Source organism: Pongo pygmaeus, chromosome 2 (genome assembly GCF_028885625.2).
Source record: "Pongo pygmaeus isolate AG05252 chromosome 2, NHGRI_mPonPyg2-v2.0_pri, whole genome shotgun sequence".
In the NCBI taxonomy this organism is placed as follows: domain Eukaryota; kingdom Metazoa; phylum Chordata; class Mammalia; order Primates; family Hominidae; genus Pongo; species Pongo pygmaeus.
This window is the reverse complement of record NC_085930.1, coordinates 114,903,167-114,927,189: the sequence shown is the minus strand read 5'-3', so window position 1 is coordinate 114,927,189 and position 24,023 is coordinate 114,903,167. Positions and strand designations below refer to the sequence as shown.

The 24,023-nt window shown below is 38.3% G+C and overlaps 1 protein-coding gene and 1 pseudogene across 3 annotated transcripts in view; one reads left to right on the top strand and one right to left on the bottom strand.

The window, feature by feature from the left end:
- SCN10A (sodium voltage-gated channel alpha subunit 10) overlaps positions 1–17,497 on the bottom strand; it is a 95,971-nt gene extending 78,474 nt beyond the window's left edge. For all 3 annotated transcript variants that reach the window (XM_054481487.1, XM_054481489.1, XM_054481490.1), the window contains exons 1-3: positions 17,228–17,497; positions 15,621–15,748; positions 12,534–12,614 (exon numbers count right to left, since the gene is read on the bottom strand). In XM_054481487.1, the coding sequence (XP_054337462.1) occupies positions 12,534–12,614; positions 15,621–15,748; positions 17,228–17,497 (479 nt within the window). The remainder of the gene's footprint in view (positions 1–12,533; positions 12,615–15,620; positions 15,749–17,227) is intronic.
- LOC129033247 (histone-lysine N-methyltransferase SETMAR-like) lies at positions 4,050–5,296 on the top strand (annotated as a pseudogene).
- Positions 17,498–24,023: the final 6,526 nt, after the last annotated feature.

The following is a 24,023-nucleotide window of genomic DNA, read 5'->3' as shown; positions in this document are numbered from 1 at the left end:
TAGATCACTTGTTGAGAAACATTGTAGGAGATGGAGAGAGATGAATTTCTCTGCTAAACAAATTAAGAATAAGTTGGAGTTCCCAGGGACAATTCAGGAGAGTTGGAACATCCCAAAGGGACAGTTTATGAAAGAAGATTACAGGCCAGCCTCATTTAGCAAAATAGAAAAAATGAAATATGCCTAATTGAATCCAGCAAAATGATCAGCTGGAACCATTAAAAATAGACTAGCAAATCTGTTAGTTTACAGATTTACTATATTAACAGATGAAAGACTATATGATAACCTCAATAAATATAAAAATACTGATGGAAGCCAACACCCATTCATGATGAAATTCTCAACAAACAAGAAATGGAAAAAATTGATATAAAAAGTAATTATGACACTCTCATAAACATCATAATAGTGAAACATTAGAAGCACACACTTTAAAATCAAGAGCAAAATAAATATGCTCACTGTCACAGCTTTGAACTACCATCATGTTGAAGGTCCCGGCCAATTCAATAAGACAGGAAAAATAAACAAGTGGTATAAGAATCGTAAAGGAAGAAACAAGTTTGTCATTATTTGCAGATAATAAAACTGTCTAAATAGAAAGTCCAAAGGAATCTACAGAAAAATTTAACTTTAAGGAGCTCAGCAGGGTTGCTGGATGCAAAATCAGTATATAGAAATTAATAATATTAAGATAGTTTAGCAATAATAAGTATTCAACAGGGCAACCAAAATTGCAATGTACCTAGGAAAAAGACATTATAAAATGTTGTAGAAAAATATTAAAGAAGACCTGTATAAATTAAGAGATCTGCCATACTGATGTGTGGGAAGGCTTCGTATTGTAAATGTGGTGATTCTTCCTGTGGTGATAAATAAATTCAGTGCATTACCAAACAAAGTTTCCACAGAGTTGTAAGAAAAGAGCTGGAAAATATGACCCTTAAACTGATATGGAAAAGTAAAGAAACAAGAACCAAAATAATTTTCAAGAAGACAAATAAGGAGGGGCATGTGAATTGACCAGGTTAAGTCTTACTATAGAGCATTTAAATCCACGTGGTGTTGACTCAGGATGTGACAATGAGATTACAGGGAGAAACAGATTCAGTAGACATGGGAATGTGGTGCATGGCAGAAGCAGTGGTAGGACCCACCTGGGAAATGATGTATTGAAAATAATGTTAGAATAATCCATATGGAAAAATATTGGAAGCCTATCTCACACCACACACATACAAAAATAAATTCTAGGAGATCGAAATACCTAAATGTAGAAAGGAAAACTGTAACTTTGAGGAGAAAACACAGGATAATATCTTTATGGAATACTATATGGCAATAAAAAATGAATGAATTAGGTCTACATGTATCCATCTGGGCAAATCTCAAAAACATAATTTTAAAACATCAGATAAAGCACACGTATAAAATGATAACAGTTCCATAAATTTGAAAAGATACAAATCAATACTTTATGTATGCAGTTTTAAACACCCACTTCCCCATTTGCAGTTGATTCAGCTTCATTTCACATGTTCTTTGCCAGGTGAGAAAACATTTATCTTCTCTACAACCAAATTGCTCTAATTTGTCAAAGGTTTTCCAGAATATTGATATGGTTAGAGATGAGTGTCCTAGGGTCATCAAAGAGCTCCTTCAATGATTCTCTGAAACCGGGGCATGCGGAGAGTAGGAAAGTTCTGATCTTGCCCTTCTTAACAATTTTTGACCCCCCTGCTCTCTTCACCTTCTGGTGCCCAATCTGAGGAAGAACCTCTAGTTTCTTTCCAAGCAAAAGAGGGGATTAGAAAATGGAATATCTATCTTTATCTTTCCACAAGCAGACAGATAGGCAGGCACACAGAAAGACATAGAGCTACCATTATCAGCAGGTAATTGTGCAAAGCTAATGTTTCAGCAAGGAATAATGGAAGGGAGGGAAGATAAGGAAAAAGATTGTGTTAAGAACATGGCAATAAGATTGGTTTCTGATTCCTCACTGGCTAAAATCTAATGTTTTTTCAAAAGTATACAGCATGATCTTTGGAGCCCAGTCTATCCCAAGGACATTTATTATCTTCCTCTGGGCTCTCAGCAACATAGGAAACAACTAATGGCTATTATCAATTTGCATTTCAAAAAGAAAATCTAGTCTGATTATTTCCACGAGGCCAAGGATGCTGAACATTCATCCAATACCTGTCACATAAATTCCCAGGATTGTGACCATATAGGTAGATTTGTATATGTTATACTTTTCATAGTGTGCATATAAAGGGAATTATGTCAACCATTCAGTTAATACAAAATCTCCTAAAGAATGGATTTGATAATTAGTGGAAATGGAAAGGATTCAACTTTGGAAGATGATTTGGCAATATCTCAAAAACTAAAACGTACACCCCTTTGACCTGGCAATTCTACTTCTAGAAATTCATCCCTTAATTTTACTCATATTATGTGTACAAAGATACATGTGCAAGGATACTCAGCAAAAAATTAATAAGTGGTGGCAAAATATGAGGATTATGTTAATTATGATAAACGTGAATGTCTATCAATAGGAAAATAGTTAAATAAAATTTGCTTCATCCATGCAAATGAAATCTGTTCAGCTAATTTCTACAAAACAGCTGCTGCTGGGATTTTTTTGGGGATGTCATTGAATTTATAGACTAATTTGGGCAGCACTGACATTTTAACAATTATGAATCTTCTAATCCAGTCACATGAGACATCCTTTAATTCATTTAGGTACTTTAAAATTTCTCTCAATAATGCTGTATTTTTTTTAGTATAAAGGTCTTGTGCATATTTTTACAACAGCATTTGGATTTATTAGATCTACTGTTTTTCTATTTTCTAATATACTGCTTTTTATAATTATTAACTTCTTTCTTTCATTTGTTATCCTTTTTCTAGTTTTGTTAGGTCTTTAAATAATTTCTTTTCAGCTTTTACTGATATAAATCTTCTATGCTTCCATGCTGTGAATTATTCCCTGAATATGTATGTCTCTAACTGCACTCTCTAGGTTCTGATTAAACTGTTTTTTATCTTTTCTTCCCTAGAAATTATATAGTTTGTAGTTTGTCTTTTGTCCAAGAGTTCTTTAAGAGAGATTTTTTGAAAATTATCAAGTGGAAAGTCCTCTCATTTTATTAAATTTGGTTATTATTTTTTAACTATTTCAATGTGATCAGAGAATGTTTTCTATATTATTTCCACTTTCTGGAGCTTATTGAGGTTTTTGTCATGGCTTAATATTTGGTTTGATATGTTTGGTTTTTTTGAAAAAGAGGTGCATTTTCTATTGTTAGGGAAGGTAGTTTGCTATATATTAATCAGATACATTATATCAATTATATTACTAGGTCGTCTATAACTTTACATAATTTTAATACATTTGATCTGTTATTGGCTAAAATTAATTGAAAATTTCTATTCCTACAATATTTTTATTTATCCTCCTACTCTAATAATTTCTGATTTATAAATATTGTTGCCATCTTATTTGTTGCAAAGATATAGATTACTATTGTCTTTAATATTAATATGTCTGTGCAATTTTTGTCCTATTTCATGCTTTTTGACCTAGATTCCACTTTCTCTGATATTAAAATCACGGATCCTACTTTCTTTGTTTGCCTTTGCTTATGTCTTTCAAAATCTATAATTTAGCTTTTCTGTATCACCGTGAGGAGTATCTTTTTTATTCAACATAGAGTTGGGTATTGCTTTGTAATGTAATAGGCATTTTTAAAAATAGGTGAGTCAAATCCATTTATATTTATTGACATGACAGATTTGCTTAGTCTTAGCTTGTTTGTATTATTTCATATGACGTATTTAGTTTTTAAAATATTAGGTTGATACAAAAGTAATTGTGGTTTTTGCATTGTTGAAATTTGCCGTTTGATATTGGAATACATTCTTAAATAAATGTGACCATGTTATACATCATTTTAATGTGCATTTCTCACTTTTTTTTTTTTTTGCTGACGACTTATTACTTGCTGTTTATTTTATATTTATTTTAGACTATGGAAATTATGTTATACAAAAAGCAAATTCGAGCGATTTTTTTTCTTTCAAAGTCCATATATTTATTGACAATTTTTTTTAATCTTCCCAGAGAAAAGAACTATTTTCTAAAATTGATTAATTAACTTACTGACCTGAGTCAAAGCTTTGATGAAAAACAAAATGAATGTACTTTCTCATATAAATCCCAGAAAACATAGGGCAGGTGGGTTTTTGGCTTTTTTTAAAAAATTTATTATTATTATACTTTTGGTTTTCTTATTTGAGTTCAAAATGGGTTGTAAAGCAGCACAGACAACTCAACATCAACAATGCATTTGGCCCAGGGACTGCTAACAAAGGTACAGTGCAGAGGTGGTTCAAGAAGTTTTGCAAAGGAGATGAGAACCTTGAAGATGAGGAGAGTAGTGGCTGGCCATTGGAAGTTGGCAACGACAAATTGAGAGCAATCATCGAAGTTGATCCTCTTATAACTACACAACAAGCTGCGGAAGAACTCAACGTTGACCATTCTACGGTCGTTCGGCATTTGAAGCAAATTGGAAAGGTGAAAAAGCTCCATAAATGGGTGCCTCATAAGCTAAGGAAAAATGTTTAAAAAATCGTCATTTTGAAGTGTTGTCGTCTCTTATTCTATGCAACAAAAATGAACTATTTCTTAATCAGATTGTGGTGTGCGATAAAAAGTGAATTTTACATGACAACTCGCAATGACCAGCTTGGTGGCTGGACTAAGACGCTCCAAAGCACTTCCCAAAACCCAACTTGCACCAAAAAAAAGTCGTGGTCACTGCTTGGTGGTCTGCTGCCGGTCTGATCTACTACAGCTTTCTGAATCCCAGCAAAGCCGTTACATCTGAGAAGTATGCTCAGCAAATCGATGAGATGCACAGAAAACTGCAAGGCCTGCAGCTGGCATTGGTCAACAGAAAGGGCCCAATTCTTCTCCACAACAACCGACTGCATGTCACACAACCAACACTTACTTCAAAAGTTGAATGAATTGGGCTATGAAGTTTTGCCTCATCCACCATATTCACCTGACCTCTCACCAACCAACTACCACTTCTTCAAGCATCTCAACAACTTTTTGCAGGTGAAACACTTCCACAACCAGCGGGATGCAGAAAATGCTTTCTGAGAGTTCATTGAATCCCAAAGCATGGACTTTTATGCTACAGGAATAAACAAACTCATTTCTCATTGGCAAAAATGTGTTAATTGTAATGGTTCCTACTTTGATTAATAAAGATGTGTTTGAGCCTAGTTATAATGATTTAATATTCATGGTCTGAAACCCCAATTACTTTTGCACCTTTTCATTATTTGGCATGTCTTATTTGCTTTTTATTTTTTGATGTACAATTCTTCCAGTATTTAGAGTTTGTCATATTATTTGTTACAAATATATAGATTACAAAAGAGTTTGTATCTTTATCTTAGTGGTTATCTTTATAAGTAAAAACTTATAAATTTATAATTATAATTAAAACCATGTAATACATCGTCCTTAGTGTACTATTTCTTTAAACAAAATCTCTCACTTCTGTTTGGTGATTCTCTTTCCTTTCCTCTCTGTTTTATCCATCATCTGACTGTATTTAATAATATCTTTTTGTGCTTACCTTTGTACTGTCAAGTGTAATTATTTTGTCCATTTCTTTATTTGTCAACTTTAAATAATACTCTTTAACTTCTTGTTATTATAGAAGCAGCAGTAAGTGAGCATACTCTGCTCCCATGTTGTTTCCTCTTTCTGCTTCCATTTCTTGCTATTTGTATCATGTGAACACTTGCAGGGCCTCTGGGGCTTGTTGCAGGGGGTGGGGCGGTGGGCAAAATGCCTTTATTCTCATTTTTATCCCCCTCTGGAGGCACCGTGGTTTAACAAGCCCTGATCTGCTAAGTGATTTACCACTTCTCCACCCACTTTTGGTCTTCCAATTGTTTTGACATCATTTGTCCTCTATGTTTTCCATTCTCTTTCTCTTTGTTCTTGTATATTTATACTATTCTTTTCCCTGTGCTGTCATTCTATTGGCATTTTGAGAGGGTGGGGCAAAACATATGCATTCTATCTTCCATATTTAACCACAATCTCCAAATAACTCCCAAATAACTCATTTTGCAAAAAAAGTTTTACATTAAAAGTCCAAAAGAAGCATAGACATTTTACATGCTATATGATCTCAACTATATTAAATATAATTTCATGATTTTGTGATTTCTCAACTTAGTAACCATCTTCTGATTTATATTTTCAGTGTTCTGCATTTTATGCAATGGTCATTTATTTTAAAAAATTATTGGGTTTTTATTATGATATGTAACATGCATAATAAAAATGTACATAAAACATAAATTAATTGTTTTAAAACAAATGCTTGTGTATTAGTCAGCCTTTGTTGCCTTAACAAAATACCATAGACTGGGTGGCTTATGCAACAGAAATTTATTTTCTCACAAATCTGGAGGTTGAAGCCTGAGATTGGGATGTCAGCATAGTTGGGTCTGGGAAAGACTCTCTTTCTAGCTTATAGATGACTACGTTGTCCTTGTGTTCTCACACAAAGGGGAGAAAGCTGTCTCTTTCTCTTATAAGGACACCAGTTCTACCACTTAAGGGCTCTGCTCTTGTGACTTCATTTAACCCAATCACCTCTTTAAAGGCCCATTCTCCAACATAGCAACATGGGGGGTTAGTTTCAACATTTGAATTTTGAGGGGACACAATTCACTCCATAGCAGCTTGTGTGACAACTACCCGTGCCATAAAATGGAACATGACCAGCACTTCACTAGCTCCTTCCCAATTATCTCCTCCCTCTTCTGCCCTGGAGGCCACTATTCTCCTAATTTTTGGTACTTTTTCTTGCCTTACTTTATTGATGCTTTTTACTTCATAAGTATGCTTTCCTAAACAAAATAGTTTAGTTTTGCTTGATTTCAAACTTTATATAAATGAACCATGTTTATGTAATCCTTTGCATTTGACTTTTTTTGTTCAATATTATGTTCTTAAGACTCATCCTTATTGTTGTGCAGCACTAAAGTTTATTCATTTTTATTGCTGTAAGTTTTCTCATTTTAGAATATAACAGAAAGAGTTAACATACTCAAAGTTTATGGACATTTGAGTGGTTTCTGGTTTGGGGTTTTTATGAGCAAATGTTCATAAACTTTCTTGTAGCTATATTCTGGTGTCCACAAGTACATATTTCTGTTAAACATAGGTACCTAAGAGTGTAATAGAAGAATACAGCATATGTATGCTTACACCTTTACTAGATAATGCCCATTGCTTTCCAAAGAGGTTGTCCAAATTTACACTCCCACCAGCAGCGTGTGAGTTTCTGTTGCTCCATGTCATTCCCAATACTTGGTATTGTGACACTTTAAAAAATTTCCCTTCTATGATGAATGTGTAATAAAATCTCAGTATGATTTTAATTTGCATCTCTTTGATTTAAAAAAAGGTTAAGAATACTTTCATATGTTTATGGCCATTTGGATTTCCACTTTTGTAAAGTGCCTGTTCAAATTTTGTGCTATTTTACAAGTGGTTGTTCTGACATTTTTTCTAATTGATTTGTAGGGTTCATTACTCTGAATATAAGCACTTGCTTTTTCATGCTCTTAAAGTTGTCTTCTGATGAACATTCTTAATTGTAGTATACTAAAATGTATCAGTTTTTTTCTCTATAGTTAGTGCTTCTTGTGTCATATGTAATAAAGTTTTCCTTAGTCTGAGGTCATAAAGATATTCCTCTTTGTTTTTTCCTTTCAAAAAGCTTATCCACCACGATCAAGTCGGCTTCATACCTGGGATCAAAGCTGGTTCAACTTACACAAGTCAATAAACGTAATCCATCACACAAACAGAACCAATGACAAAAACCACGTGATTATCTCAATAGCTGCAGAAAAGGCCTTCGACAAAATTCAACACCCATTCATGCTAAAAACTCTCAATAAACTAGGTATTGATGGAATGTATCTCAAAATAATAAGAACTATTTATGACAAGCCCCCAGCCAATATCATACTGAATGGGCAAAAACTGGAAGCATTTCCTTTGAAAACCGGCAGAAGACAAGAATGCCCTGTCTCACCACTCTTATTTAACATAGTATTGGAAGTTCTGGCCAGGGCAATCAGCCAAGAGAAAGAAATAAGGGGTATTCAAATAGGAAAAGAGGAAGTCAAATTGTCTCTGTTTGCAGATGACATGATTGTATATCTAGGAAACCCCATCATCTCAGCCCAAAATCTCCTTAAGCTGATAAGCAACTTCAGCAAAGTCTCAGGATGCAAAATCAATGTGCAAAAATCACAAGCATTCCTATACACCAATAACAGACAAACAGCCAAATCATGAGTGAACATCCATTCACAATTGCTACAAAGAGAATAAAATATCTAGAAATACAACTTACAAGGGATGTGAAGGATCTCTTCAAGGAGAACTAAAAACCACTGCTCAAGGAAATAAGAGAGGACACAAATAAATGGAAAAACATTCCATGCCCATGGATAGGAAAAATCAATATTGTGAAAATGGCCATACTGCCCAAAGTAATTTATAGATTCAATGTTATCCCCATCAAGCTACCACTGACTTTCTTCACAGAATTAGAAAAATCCACTTTAAATTTCATATGGAACCAAAAAAGAGCCTGCATAGCCAAGACAATTCTAAGCAAAAAGAACAAAGTTGGAGACATCACACTACCTGACTTCAAACTATATTACAAAGCTACAGTAACCAAAACAGCATGGTACTGGTACCAAAACAGAGATATAGACCAATGGAACAGAACAGAGGCCTCAGAAGTAACACCACATATCTACAACCATCTGATCTTTTACAAACCTGACAAAAGCAAGCAATGGGGAAAGGATTCCCTATTTAATAAATGGTGTGGGGAAAACTGGCTAGCCTTATGCAGAAAACTGAAACTAGACCCCTTCCTTACACCTTATACAAAAATTAACTCAAGATAGATTAAAGACTTAAACATAAGACCTAAAACCATAAAAACCCAAGAAGAAAACCTAGGCAATACCATTCAGGACATAGGCATGGGCAAAGGCTTTATGACTAACACACCAAAAGCAATGATGACAAAAGCCAAAATTGACAAATGGAATCTAATTAAACTAAAGAGCTTCTGCACAGCAAAAGAAACTATCATCAGAGTGAACAGGTAATCTACAGAATGGGAGAAAATTTTTGCAATCTATCCATCTGACAAAGGGCTAATATCCAGAATCTACAAAAAACTTAAACAAATTTACAAGAAAAAACAACTCCATCAAAAAGTGGGCAAAGGATATGAACAGACACTTCTCAAAAGAAGACATTTATGCAGCCAATAAACATATGGTAAAAAGCTCATCATCACTGGTCATTAGAGAAATGCCAGTCAAAACCACAATGAGATGGCGTCTCATACCAGTTAGAATGGAGATCATTAAAAAGTCAGGAAACAACAGATGCTGGAGAGGATGTGGAGAGATAGGAATGCTTTTACACTGTTGGTGGGAGTGTAAATTAGTTCAACCATTGTGGAAGACAGTGTGGTGATTCCTCAAGGATCTAGAACCAGAAATACCATTTGACCCAGCAATTCCATTACTGGGTATATACCCAAAGGATTATAAATTATTCTACTATAAAGATACAAGCATGCGTATGTTTATTGTGACACTATTCACAATAGCAAAGACTTGGAACCAAGCCAAACGCCCATCAATGATAGACTGGATAAAGAAAATATGGCACATATACACCATGGAATACTATGCAGCCATAAAAAAGGGTGAGTTCATGTTCTTTGCAGGGACATGGATGAAGCTGGAAACCATCATTCTCAGCAAACTGACATAAGAACAGAACACCAAACACCGCATGTTCTCACTCATAGGTGGGAGTTGAACAATGAGAGCACATGGATACGTGGAGGGGGACATCACACACCAGGGCCTGTTGAGGGGTTGGGGGCTAGGGGAGGGATAGCATTAGGAGAAATACCTAATGTAGATGATGGGTTGATGGGTGCAGCAAACCACCATGACATGTGTATACCTATGTAACAAACCTGCACTTTCTGTACATGTACCCCAGAACTTAAAGTAAAATTTTAAAAAGGGCTTTATATATTTACATTTCACAAAGAAAGTGAGGTGTTGATCTACCTAGAATTGATTCTTGTGTGTGGTGCAAAGTTGGATGTGTAATGTAGTTTTTCCAGTGGGATTCCTAATTCTTCAGCATCATTTTTTGAAGACCGCCTTTTCCCTACTGTTCTGGGGTGCCACCTTTTCACACATTAGATGTTTATATATGTGTTGGTCTGTTTATGGACTGTCTATGCTGTTACATTATTCTGACCAATCTTACACCAATGGCACACTGCTTCAATTAGAGCTTTATAGTAAATCTCGACATCCAGTAGAACGAGTTCTCCCACTTTGTATTTCTTCCTCAAAAGTTTCTTCGCTATAATTTGCTCTTTAAAATTTCATGTAAACTTTTGAGGAAGAAAATTTAAAGTTTAAAGTTTGTCAAGTAATACCAAAAGAAGCCTGTTGAAATATTGACTTGAGGATCATATTAAATTTATTAGTCATTTTGGGGAGTCTTTACAATATTGAGACTTTGAATCTGAGAACATGTCTCCCCACTGATTTGGTTTTCTTTAAAAATTTTACACAATACTTATTATAATTTTGCTTATAGAGCTCTTACTTATACTTTGATAATCTTATTCCTAGATACTTGACATTTTAAAATGCCAGTGTAAATGGTATTTTTAAAAACTATTTTCTATTTGTTGCTAGTGTATATACACAATTGATTTATGTATGTTAATTTGTACCCAGCTACCTTACTATACTCTTTTATTAATTCTTACAGTTTATGTTGGATATTTTATGTATACAGTCTTATTATCTGTAAATTACATCTTTGGTACTTTTTTCTTCTTGCATTTTTTTTTCTTTGCTTTACTATGCTGGCTGAGACCTCCTTTACAAAGTGGAACTGAGAAGAACAGACATCTTTGGTTTTTTTTTCTTTTGATCTCAAAGGGAAAGCTTTCCATGTTCACAATTAAGTATGACACTTGATACTTTAAAACAATGAATACCCTTTATCAGAGTGATGCAATTGCCTTTTTAAAATTATTATATTTTAAGTTCTGGGGTACATGTGCAGAACGTGCAGTTTTGTTACATAGGTGTACACGTGCCACGGTGGTTTGCTGCACCCATCAGCCCATCATCTACATTAGGTATTTCTCCTAATGCTATCCCTCCCCTAGCCCCCAACCCCTCAACAGGCCCCAATGTGTGATGTTCCCCTCCCTGTGTCCATGTGTTCTCATTGTTCAACTCCCACTTATGAGTGAGAACACGCAGTGTTTGGTTTTCTGTTCTTGTGTTAGTTTGCTGAGAATGATGGTTTCCAGCTTCATCCATGTCCCTGCAAAGGACATGAACTCATCCTTTTTTATGACTGCATAGCATTCCATGGTGTATATGTGCCACATTTATTCCCTTCTATTTCAACTTTTCTAAGTATTTAAAATTATAAATGGAATTTAAACTTTATCAAATGACTTTTAGCATCAATTAAGAAGACTATGTGATTCTTTTCCTTTAATCTATTAATAAAAATATAACATATTTTCTGTTGTTGCATGCATTACTGTTTTGATTAGCAAAAAAAAAAAAAACAAAAAAAAACAGCTCTGCAAAGCACCTGTTATTATACCCAAAGGTATGTTAGGTTCAAGCTGGAGTGGAAGCATCCCTCCCAGATGTGTGGATATGGAACATTTTTGGAAAGCTCCCAGATTTCTGAAACTATAGGGGTTTCACCCACTAACCTAGGGAAAAAGAATAACCTCAGGAATACTAAGGTTACTTTGAGGCATATGAAGCATGATAACTTAAACAGCTTCATTTATGAGTTATTTTCTAAATATACTCCATAGCCGTTTTTTCTTAGTTCTGTCTCAGTTTTGCTCCTGTCTCTCTTTCATAGTAGGCCTTCTCAAAAGCATACCTTCTCTAAGGCATACATTTGTGTATGCATCTAGCAGGTGAGTGAGTGTGTGTGTGTGTGTGTGTCGGGGGCGAGGAGACTCATCTTCCCAGGCCACCTTAGACTAATGAAAGTAGAAATTAGACTTTCTGGGGCTGGGACTCAGGCGTTTAAAAAATCTCCCCAGAAATTGCAATATGCAGCCAAAGTTGAGAACCACTAATCTGTATCTCCTTGAAACTGAAAATCATGTATGTTTATGAAACAAAGCTCACAGAAGGAGAGACCTGGTTATTACAAAGACACATAGACAATGAGATTCAGCATTACCCACATGAGGCATGGCAGGATAAATAAAAGACAAAGACTGCCAAGTGAAGGAAGAAAAGAAAGCAAAAAGAGATGGTACAATAATGATAGCAAATCTACTCACTCAATTTTCTCTGGAAGGTCAGTTCGGGTCATGCACACACAATTAACCAAAATAGTGACTGTAATAAATAAACTGAACCACCTGAAAGGCCTGTGTTAAGGAAAAGCTGAGATCACCAAGTCTCTGTGATGTCATCTAGGATCACCTTGATGCTGAATGATTACATTCAAATCTTAGCTAATATTAGTTTATGATCTTGTCACATAATAACCACTAACATTTACCGAGTGCCTAAGCTAGGCTGAGTACTTTGTCCACGTTACTTCTAATACAACTGATCTAAAGGTGGGTATAAATATCTACATTTTGAAGCTGAGAAACAGGCTGACAAAAAAAAAAGTTAAATAACTTTTCTCAGGTCATGCAGCTAGTCAACCATGCTGCAGAGATGTGAACTCTTATCTGTCTGATAACAATCTCTGAGCAAGATAGAAGGAAACAGGCTCCCTGTTCCAAAATGTCCTTTTGCCCCGAAGCCTTCATTTCACTATACAAAATGGCCTGAAATTTCATCTGGCAAATGTCTTTTTTATTCTAAAAGACAAAGAGAAGTTAGAAGCTTGGAGATAAGTGAAAAGGTACAAACTTTCATGGGAATTAGTTTCATCAGATTGTTTGCGTAACTTAGTTGAGATCAGTTCCACCGAGGAAATGGTCTTCTGGGTAGGAACGGTGGAGGCAGGCACAGGGAAGTGAAATACTGGCTCAGGAAGAAAACTCCAAGTAGGATTAGGCTGGAGTGGAGAACTCTGAATAGCCAGAGTGGAGAATATTGACAGCAGACTATGGACAAAGAGATTACCAAAAGGGGAGGGAGACATTGAAAGGAAGGTGGGTGGAAGGGGTAAATAGAAGGGAAGAAATGTTGGTGGGGAGAATCTAAAGGTAAATTGTTCCCACTTGGACATTTTTCTTAGGAACAGCTGGACTCCTAACAGTACTTCCTAAGGAAAAACAAAGCTTGAAGATAAGCTTGACCTACAGAGAGAGTACAACACTCATTTTTCAATTTGAACAGAAGTATTTAAATGTATTTTAGTTTTCTGTGAATGTCTTGATGTGTCTAGTTTTAGTTACTTAAGAACACATCTATTTTGAAAAGGAAAATTCTATTAATTAAACCACATTTTCCTGCTGACTTACAACTAAATTAAGAAATGTGCTCACATGGGGGGAAATGTTAATCCAAGGATTAAACTAAAATCATGTCTCCAATTCTACAAACCTTTAAAAGTAATATATCTTATGTATAATATTAGTTATGAAAACATTCATAGCAAATGTGATTAGAATTATATTTTTGGTGAAATATTAACAATAGGGCCCTGAGAATTCTAGTACCTTTTGGGGCTGGAGTTACCAAATTTATGAGATTTAAATGCAGACTTTTGTGAGGAAGAGACCCCCTCAACAGCTTTTCTGTCCAGCTGTGACTCTACCAAGCAATTATTTACTCATCAAGTCTCAAGATGAAGAGAATATTCACTGGTCACTTGGTTCTTTTAAGGGGATTTTATTTCTAATTAGTTGTTTATTACTTATCCAGATGTAATTCAACCAGAATCCATAAAGAGGAGTTTGTACATTTGTGATTTCTCTTTATTTGTAATTTCCGTGTAATTGTATATATTTTGAAAAAGCAACAACTACCCAAGCAGAGATGACACATTGAGAGAATAATTACCCTGATTACTTTCCATTAACTGCGTACTTCCTCACTGTAGATACTGCTCTACGCAGGATGCAGGCTGGACTTCTTAACTAGCTACATGGTCTTGGATAATTTACTTAATGCCTCTGTGTGTCAGTTTCATTATCTGTAAAATGGGGATGGTAATCTCTACTTCAGAGGCTTTTGAACTGATGATGGTATTGACACTTAGGAAGTATTTAGCAAGTGGGAGACACTGTATTGTCATTAAATATCCTTCTGTAGAATCTGAAAATTCAAGATTCAGCTCAGAAAACGTAATTCTTGCTGGCCAGCCAGAAAGAAAAAAATGTAAAAAGAGAAAACGTAATGCAACCTCATCAAGCTGTGCAGCTTCATGTTGAGTGTGCAGATAGATGACTGTGCCAGGGTTACCAGCTCAATGAGAACTGTCCAGAAATCCAACAATCTGCCTCAGAGTTAGGGAGCAGGGTAGAACTCCTTTTTACTGAAGCCTTCTAAGAAAAGGCTGGTTACCATTTGTCAGGCAACTGAGGCAGGTGTATTCTTGTACATCAACCTCCTGCAAGCCAGGGCTAAATTTGTCATAAAGAACTTCCAATCCTTCCGATGACCAAGGATCTTAGGTCATTAGGATCTTTCCATTAGGACCACCCAGGAAGATCTTAGGAAACCAAACCAGAGTCTCTTTTTTCTACCAGTTTGTCTGGCCTTGCAAAATCCCCCCAAGGCAGCTTCTGACACTACCTAAAACAATTCATATAGTAGACATTTGACCAATATGTCTCTAATCATTACAGTCTTGTATGGCATGAACATCAGATTATTGACATTTTAAACCTGTTAGTAGTTTTTGAGTAATTCGTGATGTCAACAGTGCCCCATGACCAATGAGGTCCCATTGAGACTATGTGTGCTCTTCCCATCATGGTCTGTTTTCCTTGCCCTCTGGGAGGTGCTGCTCTTTTGCCCAGTAAGCAGCCACTTCTCAGCATGGCAATGGCACAGAATAACAACCCATGCCTATCTCATCTGCCCAAAGAAGGCTTGGGCCCTCTTACTGCCTGTTGTGTTGTGGGGAAAGCAGACCACACACCGTGGTGAGAATGTGTCTAGGGGCATCAGCAAACCTCCCCTCATAAAGAGGACATTTTTCAAGTTGTGCATCCACAGGTGTGTCTAGATTAGTCTGAGGTGAATCCAAACCACCTGTGTGTTGCATGAACACTTCCTCTGTGTCTTGGGACTGCTTTGGGGTGTGGGACACATTAAAGGCCCAAGCCATTTTTTCAATCTAATGATCTCATCGTCCTTTTGGGATTCAATTGGATGAGGACTCTGTTGCTAGCCTCTAAAGAAGGTACTGGACACAGTGGGCAAGGTCTAATTCTAACACGTGGAAGAGGCAATCGTGCAAAGGATATGAGTGGACAGACACTTTGATGGCCGTTCTTCTGATCAGGTTGAAAGGACTGAATAGCCACAGGGCCCGAGTGGCACTAAACCGGGAAATGGTCCTCCCTTTGTTCAGCACCATAAATGTCTAAAACAAAACAAAACAGAGAGTGAACCTCCAATGAGAAACAAGATTCCTTATACAACCATGTTTTTAAACATGAGAGGCATTATCTCAGGCTCATGAGCAAGAAGGGCTCTGGGAACCACAGGTCAATGAGAGTCAAATGCAGGTACAGAGAGGTAGAGAGGATCAAGGACTAAAAGCCATATCCTCACCCTCTCAGCAAGATCCCGGTCTCTGGGACTGACAGTGCAACAAGATGAGACCACTGAGGGTACTTTAATGGACAGACAGCCAATCCTCGGGCTGGTAAGATGTGTTATGCCCAGGGGAGGACTCTGACAACAGGATGGTGAAGTTCTGGTTGCATTTAATTTCTCTTCTGACTAGAGAACCATCCTTGTTTTGCAATGTTTCTTCTGTCTCCACCTTCTAGGTCTCTGTCTCTTAAACCCTCTCCTGTTTTCTCCCTCTGAGCATTTAGGAGGATATGAACTCTTGGCATGGGAAAGGAGGAAGAAAGATATTCAGTGCCTTTTTATTTACTCTGCTAGCCATATTTGAGATGGCTGATTCCTGTCCTCCTAACTCCCAAACATGCATTCACCATTTTTTGGCTCTGTAGAACATCTCAAATACAACACAGGTGAGATAATTGTCATGAAGAAGCTCTTGTTTAAACTACTGATTCTCAAACTTTTTGATTTCAGGGATTATTACTCTCAAACCTTATTGAGGACCCCAAATAACTTTTGTTTATGTTGATACCTTTTTGTTTATGCCATATATATGTATATCATATTAGAAATTAATATATATGTATATATGCTTATACACATATATATACATATCATATGTGTGTGTATATATCTCGTATTAGAAATTTAAAACTCAGGAAATTTTAAAACACAGGAATATACAGGCACACATTCCAGTAGCTGTTAGAGTGATGACATCATCCGCCATCAATAGCCTCTATATTCACCAATGTATGATCATAAGAGAAAGTGTGTGAAAAAGACAAATTACATCAAAGTATTGTTATAAAATAGTTTTGGTTTTATAAACACACTAAAACAGTTTTGGGGACACCAGGAATTCCAAGATCATAGTTGAGGACCACTGGCTTAAATCATCCTGCTTTCTGTCCTCACCGCCATACTCCTCCCCCAACCTCAAGATGTCTGCTCTCCACCTGCAAAGAGAGCCAACTCCTCTGGAGGCCCCAGGCCAGAGCTCATCCAAGGGAACAGCCAAATTTCCCTGAAAGCTCTGCAGCAGTTATCTGCTTTTGAAGATGTGGGTTTAGTTAGTTTTTATCATAAATGTCATAAAAATTCAAAGAGATCATCAAATAAGTTAGATTTTTTTTTTTTTGGTTGTTAACGGAATCTTTAGCAGACTGCCACATCACCCAGGGCTCAGGAGGACTTCCTGGGCTGGGTGGGACTGAGACTTCGTCTCCAAGAGCTGAAAGCAGACATTCCTACTGGTTGCTCTTACCCGGTGTGTGCTGTAGAAGGGGTCTAGATCCTCCAGGGGCTCCCCGATCAGTTCTGCTGGGAGCTCTCCATAGAACTTGGGCAGCTGGTTGCAGGCTTTCAAGTCTAGCTGGGGCCGAGCCTTCTCTTCTTGGTCCTTCTGCTCCCTATGCTTCTCTCTGGCTTTCTTTGTTGCCTGCTTGGCAGCAATTTGCTTCTCTATCTCCACCAGTGACTCCGGAGTAAAGCGACGGAAGTTGTTATTTTCGAGGGATCCAATGGGGAATTCCATCTTCTCATTCTTCTTAAGGAAGTATTTATGCTCTTATAAGAGTGGACATAACCACAGAGAGGTGACAGCTTGCCCACTGGCCCTGTCCCTCTCATCTGTCCCATCTTGATTGTCAGAACAGCCCCCCTCCCACCCTCATATTTGGCCCCTCCCTGAACTCACACTTGGCTCCTCCCAGGAACCCATTCCCCTGCAAGGCTCTCAGGGGAGGCTGTTTATTCCACCCTCCTCCAGGTGCCTCAGGGTTATGTCTTTGCTCCCCATGTGCTTCTATGTCATTGCTTCTTCACCACTTTGTACCATCCTACCACCACCACCGGATTTAGCCATGCTGCCCTCTCTCCTCATTTCCAGGACCACTGAGTTCCAGGCACTCTCCCATATTCATCAAAGACGTTGGTTTATAGTCTACTTTATCTTAAGTCTCATGCTACTTTCTTATCACAACCTTTTATTTATTGACATTGTCAACATTTCTCCACCTGTTTGAATTTCATTCAGACCTCCAAGTTACTGGAGAACTCCAGATTATTGGAGAATTTCATTGGGACCTCCAATTTTGCTGGGACTTCCAGGTTCAGTGTGTGGCTGAACACTTTTCTCCATAACCAAATCAGACCTGTGGTCCACAATTTTAGCCACTCCCTCACCCTTATCCTAAATCCCAAGGCTAAGTCAATCTAGAACAGTTCCCCTGAACTGCTGAGGGGTTATGGGGAACTTCAGTATTGCCTGGGAATCATATGGTATCCCTAGTCAGCAGTTTCTTCTAGTCTGAGGTTTCAAATATACTCTTTTCTCACTATTCCCTGTCTTCCCTTGCAGTGAGCCAATGACCATATTTCCTAGTTCATGGAGAAAAACAGAACTCTGTCAACTTCATACCATCAAACCTCCAACTCACCTGCGCCTGCAGCCTTCTTTCCTCCTTCCCTTCCGTTACAACGTGAAAGGTATCATCCTACATTCTAAGGACCATTCCTTTCCCTCTGCTTAGGATCTTATCTCATAGCTACCTCATTTTTCTCTCTCTCCTTGTCTGCCAGCTCTTTCCTATCAGCATTTAAAGATGCTTAACTTTCCTTCAACTTTAAAAACTCTCCCTTGATGCAGAGCCCATCCAGGTCTTCCCTCCTCTCTCCTCCTGTTCTCTGCTGGCTTTTAATAAAGGACTTACTTCTACTCACTTTTTCCAGTCACTCTTCAGTCTTTGAAGCTTGGATTTTGCCCTCCTATCTCACTAAAATGCTTCCTTGCAGGGATACAAGAGATTGCCTTGTGGCTAAAGTCAGGGGGCCCTTCTCAGTTCTTGTCTTTTTTGTCTTTTTCTTTTTTTTTTTTTGAGACAGGGTATCACTGTCACCCAGACTAGAGTGCAGTGGTGCAATCTCTGCTCACTGCAACCTCTGTCTCCTGGGCTCAAGCAATTCTCCCACCTCAGCCTCCCGAATAGCTGGGCTATAGCCACATGCCACCGCACTCGGCTAGTTTTGAAAAAATTTTTTTGTAGAGAAAATGTACCACTATATTGTCCAGGCCCATCTCAGTTCTTATCTTGATGGTCCTATTGGCTGTTTTGACAATTTCCTCCTTAAAATACTGTATCTTTTGGCTACCATGACACTCTTTTGGTTTTCCTAACTTTCTGTCTTCTCCTTCTCAGTCTCTCCTTTCTCAGCTTCTCCCATACATGATTGTGAATATTGGCACTCTATCTTTTGTTTTCAGAATAATAACAGTAGTAACAACTTCAACAGCACTAGCATTTACTGAGATTCCACTGTATTTCAGACTCTGGATTAAGCAATTTTCATGCATTATTACATTAACTATCACTGTACCTGTGAAATATTATCTCTAATATATAAATAAGATACCAGAGCAGCAAAGTTAAATTTTCCAAGATCACATTACTAATGAGTGGCAGAATGGTACTTAAACTCAGGTATGTTTGCCACAATCTCTTGGGAACATCTCATCATTCCCATGTCTTCACTTCTCATTTATATGCAGATGACTGAGTCTTTAACTGTAGCTCTCAGAAGTCCATGGGGCTCAGATCTTCATTTGGTCTCTCCACTTGAGTGTCTCATGAGCACCTCAAACTCAGCATGCCCCAAACTAAACTCATAATTATCTCCTCACTTCTTTCTAATACCTGCCTCTCTTCTATGTCTTTTTACTGCCATTAGCCCCAAATAGCCTGTTTCTGCGTCTGTCCACAACCTGGGTACCATAATTATGCTCTTTCTATTTCATTCCCACATACAATCAGACATCTAGTGCTGTTGCTTCTGTCTCCTTAGTATCTTCTCTTCATGTCTCTCTAACCTTTCCATCATACTGCTGGTCCAATCACTGTCATCTCACTGGCCTCGTATGTGTCATTTTGATGCCCCTTTAGGCCTTTCCAACCTATTCTCCAACAGTGGCCAAACGATATTTCTAAAATGCAAATCTGGTTATGTGATATCTTTATTTAAAATCATTCTAAAGCTCTCTATAGCACTCAGGATAACGCAAACTGTCTGCTGACCTCTCCAGCACGGTAGTCCCCAGCCACACTACTTTTATAAGTTTATCCTTGAATTTGACCCATTCTTTTTTATGTCAAGGCTTTTCCGTATTCCACTTCCTTTGCCTAAAATTATCTTTCCACTTTATTTTGTCTGGCTAATCCTCTCTTATTCTTCTACTCTTGGCTTTGAGACAATTTCTTTCATTTCTGACCTCTATGAAGTCCATGTTAGGATTCCTGTTTCATGTTTCCATAACTCTCTGCACTTTCTCTATAAACATCTGATTTGTAATTTCTGTTTGCCTTTCTATTGTTTCTACCAAATTGTAAGCTCAGTGAGAGCTGGACTCACATCTATTTTGTTCAGCATCGATTTTCCAGAACCTAGTACAGTGCCTGGCACTAACTAGATACAGAATAGATAGTTGTTGCATGAATAGAGGTAACGACAAAGCTTAATAGCTGAAAAACTAAAGAACATTTTGTTCAGAAAAATGCAGCAAAAATCAAAGATCCAATAATAGGAATATAAGGAACCAAAGATATTATTGAGTCTATTGACATTTTAAAGCTCACACACCCCAAAGTCAAGCAGATGGTGGCAGAGGCAGTGCTTAAATCAAATACCCCTATGATGGAGATCCTGCTTGCTCCCACCATACCTAGAGGTATTTCTTGAATCCAATACCCCTGTGATATAGACACTGCTTATTGTCACCAGCCCTAGAGGCAGCTCTGGCACCCAATACCCATATGTGGGAGGCTCCGCTGGTTGTCACCAGTCCTTCTATGCATTGAAGTCCTGGGAGGAGCTCTCACTGCTCTGACACCATTCCTCTTCCTTAATGTCCTCCATTACTTTCTTCTGAGAACTTTCCCTCACCCCCTTCCTCTCCTCCTGCCTATTTGTAGTTGATCCGTTTCTTACGGAACTTTTCAAAGTCAACCTACAATACATAATTGAACATCTGTCTTCTATTTTCTTCTAACTTAGAAGTTCTATGCGTTGTGTGCCCAAATTCTGATTAACATGGTGTGTTTATGCAATGACCATTCAAACACTGTTGACTTCAGTGTCTTTAATTCTTCCTTTCTGAGAAACAAAGATTAAGTTAACTTTCTCTTCCTTGTCTAGGGGAGAAGAGATACTTGTAGTTTGGAACCAAATTTGAATCCCAGGACTCAGTCGTTTAGTAACAGTGCAAGAATTCTCTCAGTGACACTGGAATGCAATGTTGAGGATTGAGAACAGGACTAAGCCAGAATTCCAGGTCCTGGAGCTGGGGCTTGAGGTCAAAGCAGACTCAGCTATGAGACTGACTTGATGCCAAATGACCATAATTCTTCTGGGCTACCATAAATCCCTCCGGCTAAGGACAAAGTTGTTTTCAACATTGGGGTGGGAATTTGTAGTGATGTGATGTAGGCATGAAGGACCAGTCCCTCTTTTAAGACTTTCCCATCAGAAGTGATAGCTCTGGACTTGGGATCCCTTGATTGAGGTGGTTCTCTATATTCCCATCTATTACCCAGTGTCTTTACATGACATCCTGAGAAAAATATTGGGGTGCAAGTAGTTTATCTGAGAGCTATTTCTAGGAATGTCATAGAAGAGAGGAAAAGTAAGATAAGAAGAAGAAAGCAGTATTTTTATGAGCCATTTAATCTTATGGGCAAACTGGGCTCAGAACTGCTTCACTGAGGGGTAAGGATACTAGGGTTTTATCTACCAGTCCTGTCCCTTATTGGTTTGGGGTCGCCCTGGGATCTTAACTCTACAGAACTTACTTCAGTGGCCAGAGAAAGCCCTGGGCAGAGAGACGCAGGAAGTCACATGTAGGAAGTGTCTGCTGGTGATCTCTGGTCTAGATCCCTGGGAAATGAGCAAGGTGCAGATAGTGATGGCTACAGTCCTTGCAACCTTAATTGGGAATCCCTATTTTAGAGTCCAGTTGAATGTAGTGGGGAAAGCACATCCTTTGTGAGGTAGCCATATCAAATGTATGTGTTATAGGATTAGTCTGGGCCTGATATTCACTTCTTGGATTGATGGCTGAGGAGGAGACAATCCAAGAAATATCTATTCTAGTTTAGCTCCAAGCTCGGACCTGGCTTTCAAATAGTCTGCATGAGTTTTTGCAGGTATATTCCCGTAAGTTTAATAGCTGTTCGTGCTAAGCAAGCCTCTCTATTCAGTGGGCATTCAGCTCCCCCAAGATGAACCAACAGTGATATTTGGTTCTCCTTGCCTGCTTTTTTTTTTTTTTTTTTTTTTTTGAGACAAGGTCTCACACTGTTGTCCAGGCTGGAGTGCAGTGGCACAATCACAGCTCACTGCAACCTTGACCTCCCATGTTCAAGTGATCCTCCCACCTCAGCCTCCCAAGTAGTGGAACTACAGGTATGTGCCACCATGCCTGGCTAATTTTTGTATTTTTGACAGGGTTTTTCCATGTTCCCCAGGCTGGTCTCAAACTCCTGGGCTCAAGCAATCTTCCCACCTCAGCCTCCCAAAGTGCTAGGATTCTGGCATGAGCCACTGTGCCCAGCCCCTTTCGCCTTCTTAATATCAGGTGGGAGAGGTTCTTTCTCTATTGCTCTTCTCTAAAGATCCCATGTCTCCCAGAACCTGTAGGATCTCTGAATACTAACATGAGTGATGGCAGAACAGATTAGCTATAGGGCTGATGCTTTCCTTTATGCAGTGGTGATCCTCTCTGGCCCCAGATCCTGAGGGCCAGACCCAGGCCTACAGAAATTCCTCTCACATGCAGTCCCCCATCACTCACATTGACTGATCAGTTATAGGGGTATTGGCTCAGAGCCTTCAGAGAGGACTGTCTAACCTTGCATTTTCCACAATATGTTCTGCAGAATTTGTAAACAAGTGTCCTGTGAGAAAAACAATGTAGGTAAAATTTTCCCCTTTGTAGTGGGCATAGGAGACTCCATTTTGTTCTGACTAGGAGAAATTCTTCTGCCTTGGGATGCTGTTGATCTATGGCCTTTCCCCCAGCCCCATGCTCTCTGAAACATATGCTGTGTCAACTCAGGGTTAAATGGATTAAGGGCGGTGCAAGATGTACTTTGTTAAACAGATGCTTGAAGGCAGCATGCTCTTTAAGAGTCATCACCACTCCCTAATCTCAAGTACCCAGGGACACAAACACTGCAGAAGGCCGAAGGGTCCTCTGCCTAGGAAAACCAGAGACCTTTGTTCATGTGTTTATCTCCTGACCTTCTCTCCACTATTATCCTATGACCCTCCCATATCCCCCTCTCCGAGAAACACCCAAGAATCATCAATAAATACTTCATAAATTAAAAAAAAAAAAAAAGAAAAGGGAGAGTGCACAACTATCTGGGAGAAATTAATTCCAAGCAGAAAGAACTCCAAGAACAGAGGTCCTGAGGCAGGAGTTACATGGAGCAGTTAGGGAAAGGCCCTGAGCAAGATTGGCTGGAGGTGTTGGCTGGACACGACAGAAACAGTAGGAAATGAAGTCAGAGATAGAAGAAGAGGAGGAAAGGTGCAAGACCTTGAGAACCATGGTTTTTTGGCTCAAAACAAAATCACTGGTGAGTAACATTTTTTAAAATATCATACTCATCTCTAAGCGTTAACCTTTTTTTAGAATGAAAGATAATTACACTACTCTTACAGTGCTTAAAATTGAATATTGGGGCTGGGCATGGTGGCGCATGCCTGTAGTCTCAACAGCTTGAGAGGCCGAGGCTGGAGGATTGCTTGAGTCCAGGAGTTTGAGAACAGACTGGGAAACATAGCAAGACCACATCTCTACAAAAAATAAAATAAAATAATTAGCTGGGCATGATGGCATGCACCTGTAGTTCCAGCTATTCAGGCAGCTGAGGTGGGAGGATCACTGCAGGCCAGGAGTTCAAGGCTGCAGTGCACCAGGACTGTGCCACTGCTCTCCATCCTGGGCAACAAAAGGACACCCTGTCTCAGGAAGAACATAATTACATTTGTGGTTCACTTTGGGC